The sequence below is a fragment of the Brachyhypopomus gauderio genome, chromosome 2 (assembly GCF_052324685.1).
Source record: "Brachyhypopomus gauderio isolate BG-103 chromosome 2, BGAUD_0.2, whole genome shotgun sequence".
NCBI classification, from domain to species: Eukaryota; Metazoa; Chordata; class Actinopteri; order Gymnotiformes; family Hypopomidae; genus Brachyhypopomus; species Brachyhypopomus gauderio.
Genome location: NC_135212.1, coordinates 23,660,825 through 23,671,573, shown reverse-complemented (window position 1 = coordinate 23,671,573; position 10,749 = coordinate 23,660,825). Strand labels below are relative to the sequence as shown.

The following is a 10,749-nucleotide window of genomic DNA, read 5'->3' as shown; positions in this document are numbered from 1 at the left end:
GCACCACAAAATGGCTGATGGATAAACTTTTTTTCGGAGGAGTTTGGAGATGAGCAAAACAGAGCAAGAAGGATTTCATGAATCTTATACTACGCTACTTATTGAGAAAAAGGTAATGTTGAAATCTAGACCGTTTTAATTTGTACTTGATGTCTTCACTTTTAAACTAACTATAACGAAAAAAAGGCTTAAGCTTAGAATCAAAGTATATTTTGACAAATCAAATGACATACCATATGTCCTTCAATCCGTTATTATTGCATATTATTATTGCATATTATTATTATTATTATTATTATTAATAATAATAATAATAATAATAATAACAATAGGATAATAGTAAGAAAACATTTTACATTCAAATGTTTTGTACACGTTTTCATCCTCAAAAGTCGTATATGCTTATATATTTTTACCAAGTTTATTCATCCATTTATACGTCACTTGCTAACATTTTATTAATTTTTTTTTAAGTTGATTGACTCTTATTTTGTAATAAAACCATACACTCCCAGTGTTGCTGGCTTCAACTATTTTAACAAGGTCCAAACGACGCTTAACAAGTTCCAAAAATCTTATTCGACAGAGAGCTCACATAAATACAGTAACTAGAACTGTAAAAATAAGGGTTTTCAGAGAGATCCTGAAGGGAACGGTCCTAATGACAGGATACGTCTCAGCTGTTCAACTGCATCTGATTACAGGTGAAACTCAATTATAGGGGCGGTAATTGTATTTCTTGAACTTCTCTTTTTCTAAATGTCTGTTGTGTTGGACTTTTACGTCAGCTTCCCAATGACAACACCCAGCAGAAACCTCGGGTTGAAATAACTCAAAACAGTGTTCTTTTATGACCAGCTAAATACAGTATCCAGTATTTAACACTGCATATGTTAATTCCACACTAAAAGGTCTTAATTCTCCAGTGCAAATTTCATTGGATACAGATTCAAATGTATTAATTAATTCGTTTGCTTGTTTGTTTATAAACAACACAATATATAAGCCAAACACCCTCTGTGTGTAAAATAGAAGGAAAATTTTAGCGATTTTTTTTGTTTATGGAATTTATTTTACTATGCAGCATATTAATTTCACCAAATATTGGGAGTGTTGCGATGGGCAGTGTCACGAATTCTGAGACGGGTCTGGCTGCAGACCTCCAGCAGGAGGCACCTCCACGCTGGGGCAGGAAGTGACGCACCTCCACGCTGGGGCAGGAAGTGACGCAGTTCCATGTTGGGGCAGGAAGTGACGAAATTACAACAGTACAATAGTAAAGTTTTCAAGCAAGAGTACCTCGCTGCAGCCAGACCCGTCTCGAGGTTTTCCTTACTTTTGAATGAAGGTGAGTATCTTAAGGTAAAATAGTTTATTTAATTAGTATATATTTTATTGAACTCTACAGCTTGAGTGAATAAAAGCTAAATAAAAAATAAAGCCTATTGAGACCTGTTTGTTAGCTAGGTAGGGTAACGTTGGCCAAAGGTTGGCGAACGTTACCGGGGGTGTAAAATGGACACAAATTAAGTATTATATTGAGATCGATCGATCACCAGGTGTTGCCGCCAGAGCGAACTAGTAACTCATTGAATCATACATATGGATCAGAGGTAAATAAACTAGATTTTTTTCCGGCGTGAGAAATCGGATGTATGGCGTGTGAGCGTGTGAAGACCAGGGGTGTAGTTGGGGGGCGGGGGACGCCGTCCCCTCACTTATTTTAACCGGTGTTAAAAATGTTATTTTGTTACCGGTGTTGTTCTTGCTAAGACTGTTACGTTCAAAGCTAGGTTTAAACTTGACGCGTTAGTAATTCGCCAACCACTGGCGATCGATTTATTGCGATATAATACTTAATTTGTGGCTTACACTCGCCACCCCCCGCTCAACAACTTACACTCGCCATCACGCGACCCCCCCACTTATTTTTTTAGGACTACACCACTGGTGAAGACGGTCAAATGCGTGTGTTTGAGAGTTGGCAACCCTGTGACTTAGTCAAACCAATGTTGCTGTAATTAATATTTAGATGGACAATCATGTCAGTATATTAATTTTATTGGCACAACATACGTGTATTGTAATAGGTTTATTTGTGTGCATAAATAATAGGTCTAGGTCATGTTACTTTAGTGTCATAAGCTGATATATATACATCACCCTAGTTATCCCATGCTTTAAAACAATATAAATATTTCCAGGTAATTTAATATTGCTTTACAAATGGAAATTTTTTAAGGATCTTCAGATTATATTAAGTCAGTGAATTTGAAATTTATGGGAATGCATATCCGTTTGGGATTTTGATGGACACAGTTGCACGAAACCTCATGCACTACCCTCTGTATGCTGCAATACTGTAGTTTTTTGTTAGGTGTAAATATAAAATGTTTCATATATTGTATATATTGCTGACCTTAGAATGATAACATTATAACATTTCAATAAAATAAATGTCCAATTAATCTTATTAATCACTGGGTTTTAGATGCACCCTTCTATCTGTGATGCTGGTGTACAACCGAACCTCGAAGAATGCAACACATGTTGCAGAAAACTGTTTCACTGTCCTCTTTGCCCAACCTTCAAACCAACAACAAAGGGGAAGATCAACAGACATGTGGACGCCCATATCAAGAATGGGATAAAATACAAAGGTACGCAAAGCTTATCTTTATTTTCAATCATCATCCATGTTCTTTTAAATGTGCATACAGAGCCTATAGAAAGAATTCATATCCTACTGAAATCCTTGCGTTTTGCCACGTTATACCAAAATGTAAATAAATGTCTCTCTGTCTGTCTGTCTCTCTCTGTGTGTGTGTGTGTGTGTGTGTGTGTGTGTGTGTGTGTGTGTGTGTGTGTGTGTGTGTGTGTGTGTGTAACATGATTGCTAATGACAATAATCTCTCCCCATACATTTTATATTGGATTTTTGTTTATTGTTTCTACAGGGGTTTCCAAGCCAAGACTATGGGCTTGACTGTGGGATCTTCATGCTAATGGTACGACATGTTATATGTAATTCATTTTGGTTTTAAACTTTTGATCTATAATATAGTAATATTATATTGTAGTTGTCCAAATTATAATATATAATACAAACTTCCATGTGTTTAAATGGCAGTCTGCGTTGTATGTGGCATTGGATGCCCCTTTTGACTACACAATTGTAAGTAACTTGGAACTATTAAAGAGGATCAATTGTACAAAAGATGTTCAAATGTAGCAAATTTTACTACTACAATACTTTTGTATGTTTACAGAATGACATGCTCTCATTGCGGAAATGGTGGTGCCTGCTTTTAATGGAAAACTTTGAACTTGACAGGTATGATTTGATTGCTTTGAGAAAAATGCCTTAATGTTAGAAGTGTAACCAATATCAGGACTTTTCTATTTTCAAGCTTTGGCAAACTCTTTGCTCATTGGACAGAGGAATCCAATGCTGTCCTGCAAGGCCACCATGTGCCGGTCTCAAAACTTAAAAAACGCAAGCGTGCAGAAGTTGATCAGGTCAGTGCAGTACAGAATCTCTAACCTGAATTGCAATTCCACATAATGTAACTATGGCAACACACTCTGATTTTCACTAAGACTGTACTGATTATTTTTCTGTTGAAGGAGCCAGCGGTTGTAAGGGACCTTTCCACAGCTGTGAAATGGATCAGCCAGAACCGCACACAGTTACGGGGGCATGTAACAATGCCAATATATTTGACACAGACTGAGGAAGACCGGAAAGATTCCCTCATTGAGCTTATGAAGGGAGATGGCCCAGAGACCAAGGAACCGTTCATGTTCCAATTTGAATATGGAGAGGACATGGAATTGTTTTTGGAAGCATGTGTTGACAAACAGGGTCTCTGTGTCAATGCCATGGTTTTAAATAAATGACAAAATACAATGTGTATCAAACATTTAATAAAAAGTAAAAAAAAGAACCTTGATATTATTGATTGTGTGCCTGTTAGGGTGGTGAGGGGGTTGCCGTTTTGTAAATGTAATGGCCTGTTTAATGAAATATACTGCCAAAAATACTTGGTTATAAAGATGGGTGAGAAAATAACTGTAAAGATGCACTTGCAGTTTTCCTGCTAATATGCAAATGTAAGTCTAAAGGAAGAACAGCATATTGCATTTCTGAATCTGACTGACTTTCGTTTTATTTAATATTAGGTAGTGTAAGAGTGTCATACAATTGGCTTTTCAATTAACAAATAGCTGCTCAAGATATGCAAATTTGCTGAAAAACAAAAGTCTTAATGAATTGGCATGGGTAACAAGGGTGTGTATGTACACACACTTTTATAGTTGTTTTACAAAAACACAAATTACAGACGAAAACCACAAATTTTTATTATACTGTTTTATTGAACAACCGATCAACATTACAGATAATATACAAAATAATATCAGAATCTCTAATAGAGAAGAGAATACCCACTTTTTAGAATCATATGGGTTAGTTTGAGCAATTTTCTCAACACAGAACAATATCTAGTGTTTCAGTAACAAATATTATTTAACGTTTTTAATCGTTTTAAACCTTAACATGATCTGGGTGCCTCTCCAGCACCAGTGAGCTCACAGTAGCACTAATACACTAGCGTCTTTACTGCCTAAACCTGTTTACTACATTGAAATATAGAGGAAAGTTGTTGTTTTTTTTTGCTTTTAAGCACAATACGTTCATCTGTCCTGGCCCAGTGGATAGTTAGCTAGCTGTTTTTAATCTGTATTTCTAGCATTGAGTTCCATTCATCTAGGCTCTGCTAATATCATAGATCTTTTATAAAATATAAATAAAAATAAATCGATACATAGATAAACATAAACGCGAAGCAAAATATTATTTATGCAAATCTGAATCGTAAATCCATACAAGGACACCCGTTTCGCCAGACGTGTCTCCGTTTCCAGCCCCACGTTAATAAATCGATACATAGATAAACATAAACGCGAAGCAAAATATTATTTATGTAAATCTGAATCGTAAATCCATACAAGGACACCCGTTTCGCCAGACGTGTCTCCGTTTCCAGCCCCACGTTAATAAATCGATACATAGATAAACATAAACGCGAAGCAAAATATTATTTATGTAAATCTGAATCGTAAATCCATACAAGGACACCCGTTTCGCCAGACGTGTCTCCGTTTCCAGCCCCACGTTAATAAATCGATACATAGATTAACATAACCGCGAAGCAAAATATTATTTATGTAAATCTGAATCGTAAATCCATACAAGGACACCCGTTTCGCCAGACGCGTCTCCGTTTCCAGCCTCACGTTGGAGCTGCGTCACTTCCTGCCCCAGCGTGGAGGTGCGTCACTTCCTGCCCCAGCGTGGAGGTCCTCCTGCTGGAGGTCTGCAGCCAGGTACTCTTGCGAATTCTGGTGACCGTTGGGTGACGTTGGTGACCGTTATTTTTACGCCTCTCGTCAGTCTGCATTGGATACGGCAGAGAGAGGTACGTATTCCGTGTGGTGTGATTTATAGTTTGCATTTTCGGGTTCACAACATCGATTTAATTGCTCACAGTAGTTAAGTACGTTAAAGGAATTGTTATGTTGGAAGTTCTGTGTAGTTTTTGTGTCATTTTTACCTGTATGTGTACCTTTTGAGGGCTTGAACACAGACTAGTTATAGCGCTAAGAGGCTAGTTCCGCCATTTCATTTTCGCGGACTTATGGTTAAACTTGCCTTCTTTTCATGTCAGGTGCATGTTCTTTGTGAATGAGGAGCCTGACTGTGATGTTTCTTTTTTTATTATTATTTCACTACAGGTATGTGTATACGCTTTATTTCTAATACCACGTTGGTAAATGTTTCCTTTCGTTTATGGGTTACTGATTTTAAGTAATGTAATGATTGAGGTGGGAAAAATGTTTGATGTTTATATATGTATAATTTGTTATTTTGTTTGTGTATGATTAATTGATTGATATGAATTTGATGTGAGGTTTGTGTAACTTTGCTTCATTACTTTTGTCAAAAAGTAGTCTGCATTGGATACGGCAGAGAGAGGTGCATGTTCTTTGTGAATGAGGAGCCTGACTGTGATGTTTCTTTTTTTATTATTATTTCACTACAGTTTACAATAAACCTCGGTACGCCAAGAGCAACTGACTTGCGTCACTTTGTTACTACTACAAGAACACAACGCAGAGAGCAAGGGCCGATATAGGGAAGGCCAGTTACATTGGTGCCGTGACCTTCGTGATCCATCAAGCATCGACGCCATCTCGATCACATGGGGTTACCAGCCTTTTCACCTGTGTTGCAAGTTGGTCATTTAGTGTAAGAGACATTTTAGTGGACCTTCCTTATTTGGAAGAAGAGTTTCTTACACAACTCTTTTGAATGATTTGTGATTTTGTTTTCTCCACCGCTTATTCTCCTTTCTTGTTAATTTGTCATTTTTATTAGTCAATATGGAATCAGATGCTAGCCCAGAGGGTTCTTTCACTGTGGGTCTTGGGAGAGGGTGGTTTCTCAGGGATGGACTTCACACACCTAAAGTGGGAAGGTTGAACACGCCTGGGTTTTGTTCGACCCGTATTCAGGCTCCTGCAAATGAGTTGCAGAGCCCACAGACAACGTCTCATGTTGAGTTGAGTACTCTCATCTCAGAACTGGCTGACCAGATAGGGAGGTCCATTGCTACTCAGCTGCAGAGTGACAGAGGGCAAAACAACTCTGCACCCCTAGGGATTTCTAGCTCAGAACAGGGACCCAATGAGTTGAACCTGTCTGGTGTGAAACTTGTAATGCAGTCAGATGTTAAAGAGCCCCCAATTTTCAGAGGTGACAGAGGTGATAAATGCTCGGTTCGTGAGTGGGTAGAAATGGTGGAGATATATTTTGTGAAAAGAAACATTCCTACACACCAGCAATCCCAGGAGATATTGGTTAGGCTAACGGGGAGAGCAAGAGATGTAGTGAAAGTCACAATGCGCCACAACCCATCACTGAGCAAGACTCCTGACATGATCTTTGATCTTCTGAAACAGCACTTTAGTGAGCTGACTTACTCCTCTATGCCGATGGCTGATTTCTATAATACCAAGCCATTGCATCATGAGGGAGTGATGGAATATTGGATTAGACTCAATAATGCCATTGACATTGCAGATGAGTGTTTACGGAGGCAGGGACGGTGTGTTGGGGATCCAGGACGTGAAGTGTCAATGATGTTCATTAAATATTGCCCGGACCCCATCCTCTCGAACAGACTCAGTTTCAAGGCAGCTGAGGAGTGGACGACCACTGAAGTACAAGACCGCATCGACAGTTTCCAGCGTGAGCTCAAGATGCGTTCTCAAACAGGTTCTTGCACCATACAGGGCCACACTGTCAGCCATGCCCAGTCTGTCATGTCTCAGGAACACATTCCCTCTCACACGATACATGCTGCTCCCATCTCACGGCACTGTGCAGTTTCTGACGTCATTCCACTGGCTCCGCCTGCAGTCACATTTAGCATGACATCGGATTCAGTTCATGTCCCGCGTCTCTCACCCACGGCAGCCCAATTCATCCCAGCCTCAGCAGCTGCTTATGACCAGCAACCTTCCCATTTCCCACTGCCCTCCTGTCCAGTGCCAGTTCTCACCTCCAAACCTGTGCAGCCAGCTTCCGTTTCATCTGCTCAGCACAGTGACTGCCCATCCGCCTCAACCCCTGCTCCAGCCATGGATGTGAACAGCATGCGTACTCTGATTGGTCTTTTGGATCGTATGGTGGTTCATCAGGATGTGCAGTTTGCATCCCCTGTGCCAGCTCAGTCAAGACAGGTTGTTCCAGGGCCTTCTCGGAGGGGGTCCTGTCTGGTATGTGGTGACACTCGGCATTCAACTCTCATGCACTGCAGGAAGGAGAATCTTTGCCTGTCATGCTTTGCTCCTGGTCATTGGAAGCGAGAATGCAACAGACGTGGGCAGAGGAGAATGGATCAGGTGGCCATCAACCAGAATCTGCCTTTGGGAAACTAGAACACCCACACTTGATGAGGGGCAGTGTGGGAGGTGGAGATGACACCCTCAACAGGGATGGATCAGACCTCGAGCTTCATTATGTCAACACTTGTTCAGTCACACCAGAAGGATACCAAGTCGTGGTTCATGGATCGGCGGAGGTGCCAGCATTTAGTGAATTGTTTTACACTCAAGTTGGAGTGAATGACACCCTTGAGTTGAGGGGCATGCTTGATTCAGGTTCCATGGCTTGCACTCTAAATGAGGGGGCTGTGCACTCGCTCAGAGAGGCTGGTGTTATTACGGGTGATCTCCAGCCAGCTGAGCAGATTGTGCTGGTTGGCTGTGGAGGAAAACGGACTCGCCCCACAGGCATATATGACTTGACACTGACGGTTTATGGAGTGAAATGTTTAGTCCCTGTCATAGTGGTCCCTGGCCAACGAGATGATCTCATCATTGGCTCTAATGTACTTAAGCACCTTATGCGCGTCATGAAAGGTAACGATGACTACTGGAAGCTTATGTCTGCAGGGTGCAGACATTCAAGGCACGACCATGAGCATTTCTTGGATATGATGTCATGCACCATTAGATGGAGGGGTGAGGACATCCCTGACAGGATTGGAACCGTGAGGCTACCTCGTGCAGTCACATTACTTCCCAAGTGTGAGCACCTTGTATGGGGCAAACTACCTAGCAACGTACCAGTGTCTCCTGGCAGTACAGTTATTGTGGAACCCTCCACCTCAAAGTCCACACCAAGGGATATTCTTGTAGGGCGTATCATAACACCGATGTGGGGAGACCGGTGGGTGCCGATGAAAGTTACTAACCTATCATCGATGCCGGTCATTCTGAGACGAAACTCCAGGATCGCTGATGTGTCACCCTGTCTCGCAGTGGAAGACCTCGACCTGCAGCAGAGCTCCTGTGAGTTGGGGGACAGGACGTCGGCCAGTACCAGTAGATCAGTGGCCACTGACGCTGACCTGAAGGACAGACTTTCCAGCTTGGGATTAAGTGATCTTGATATTGACTTTCGCCACACCAGCTTCCAGTCTAAGAGGGAGCTTGTTGAACTTATTGAGGAATACGAGGACATTTTTTCGAGACATGCACTTGACTGTGGTGAAGCCAGAGGGTTTGTGCACCGCATCCGTCTGACAGATGACCGTCCTTTTCGCATGCCATACAGGAGAGTGCCTCCTGCTCATTACCAACATCTCCGGCAGGTGCTCACAGATATGGAGGAGAAGGGGATAATCCGCAAATCTACCAGTGAGTATGCATCCCCTCTTGTGATGGTTTGGAAGAAGGACGGTGGACTCAGGGTCTGTACGGACTTTAGGTGGTTGAATGCACGCACCCTGAAAGATGCCCATCCGCTACCCCATCAAGCGGATTGTCTTGCAGCCCTCGGAGGCAATGCATTTTTCAGCACAATGGACCTGACTTCCGGGTTTTACAACATACCAATGTGCGAAGAAGACAAAAAGTACACGGCCTTCACAACACCTGCTGGCCTGTATGAGTACAACAGAATGCCACAGGGACTCTGCAACAGTCCAGCGTCATTCATGCGCATGATGCTGAGCATCTTTGGCAGTCTCAATTTCACCAGTCTGCTCTGTTATTTGGATGACCTTCTTGTCTTTGCTCCGACAGAAAAGGATGCTCTAAACAGACTCCAGATGGTCTTCCAGAAGCTGAGGGACAACAATCTCAAACTGAGCCCTAAGAAGTGTCACTTATTGCAGGAATCGGTCAAGTTTCTGGGTCATGTAATTGACCGACATGGCGTTGTAGTTGACCCTGCTAAGGTAGACGTGATCTCCAACATGTCGAGAGAGGCTCTTATGGAGGAGGATGGTTGCACCCCATCTGTGAGGAAAATCAAATCCTTCTTGGGCATGGTCTTTTTCTATCAGAGCTTCATTCCAGCATGCTCGGCCATTGCCAAACCTCTATTTGCTCTAACGGCAGGTCAGAGGAGGAAGGGGAGGACTGCTCGGGTCGGGAGGAGCGCTGGCACGTTCAGGAAATTGACTGTGGAGGACTAGAGTCCGGCATGTGAGGAGGCTTTTCTCAGGCTCAAGACGGAGCTTCTCAACTGTGCTGTGTTGGCCCATCCTGATTTTTCAGTGCCCTTCATCCTGTCTGTGGACGCATCTCTAGATGGGTTGGGGGCGGTGCTATCTCAGCTGCCTGCAGGAGAAGACAAGGCTCGTCCTATCGCTTTTGCTAGCAAAGCTCTCAGTAGATCGCAGCAGAGATACCCTGCTCATCGTCTTGAGTTCTTAGCTCTGAAGTGGAGCATCACTGAGAAATTTAGTCACTGGCTGAAAGGGAACGATTTCACGGTGTGGACGGATAACAATCCTCTTACCCATATATTGACCAAGCCCAAACTTGATGCTTACGAGCAAAGGTGGGTGGCCAAGCTGTCGTCCTACTCCTTCGATTTGAAATACATTCCAGGCCCAAAAAACATTGTGGCAGATGCGCTCAGCCGTGATCCTTTCGCTACTTGTGTCAGCAAGCGTCTCATCCAGGAGCCCTACAGCGACTTGGTACAGGAAGCTGAGAGCTCAGGAGTTGACGGGGTGCAGGACGTTTTTAGGCGAGGAACTCAACTCGTTCAGGTGATCCAGGAGCAGGAGCATGCTCGGGAACCAGGAGCTTCCTTTAGCCCTTCAGAGGTCAAGGCTGCTCTGCTTTGTCACAATGACTGGGTGGAGGATGCTGAGAACAGAGCTACCC

The 10,749-nt window shown here is 42.5% G+C and overlaps 2 protein-coding genes across 3 annotated transcripts; both read left to right on the top strand.

Moving 5' to 3' along the window:
- The first annotated feature begins 603 nt into the window (after nucleotides 1-603).
- LOC143508810 (uncharacterized) lies at nucleotides 604-3,938 on the top strand. Of its 2 annotated transcripts, none has more exons than XR_013129488.1 (7): nucleotides 604-704; nucleotides 1,085-1,348; nucleotides 2,492-2,660; nucleotides 2,958-3,008; nucleotides 3,131-3,334; nucleotides 3,411-3,519; nucleotides 3,628-3,938. XR_013129488.1 is itself a non-coding variant. In XM_076997425.1 (7 exons), exons 3-7 carry the CDS (start codon nucleotides 3,000-3,002, stop codon nucleotides 3,898-3,900), a joined length of 501 nt encoding a protein of 166 aa, XP_076853540.1. In that variant the 5' UTR covers nucleotides 1,085-1,348; nucleotides 2,492-2,660; nucleotides 2,958-2,999; the 3' UTR covers nucleotides 3,901-3,938. The 2 variants fall into 2 exon arrangements, 1 of the variants encoding a protein (XP_076853540.1); XM_076997425.1 differs by lacking the exon at nucleotides 604-704 and having other exon boundaries at nucleotides 3,131-3,175; nucleotides 3,270-3,334.
- A 1,181-nt stretch (nucleotides 3,939-5,119) lies between these two features.
- On the top strand, nucleotides 5,120-10,081 carry LOC143493505 (uncharacterized). Its single transcript, XM_076991971.1, has 2 exons — nucleotides 5,120-5,480; nucleotides 5,730-10,081. The coding sequence occupies exon 2, from the start codon at nucleotides 7,905-7,907 to the stop codon at nucleotides 10,047-10,049; it is 2,145 nt and encodes a 714-aa protein (XP_076848086.1). The 5' UTR covers nucleotides 5,120-5,480; nucleotides 5,730-7,904; the 3' UTR covers nucleotides 10,050-10,081.
- The last annotated feature ends 668 nt before the right edge of the window (nucleotides 10,082-10,749 follow it).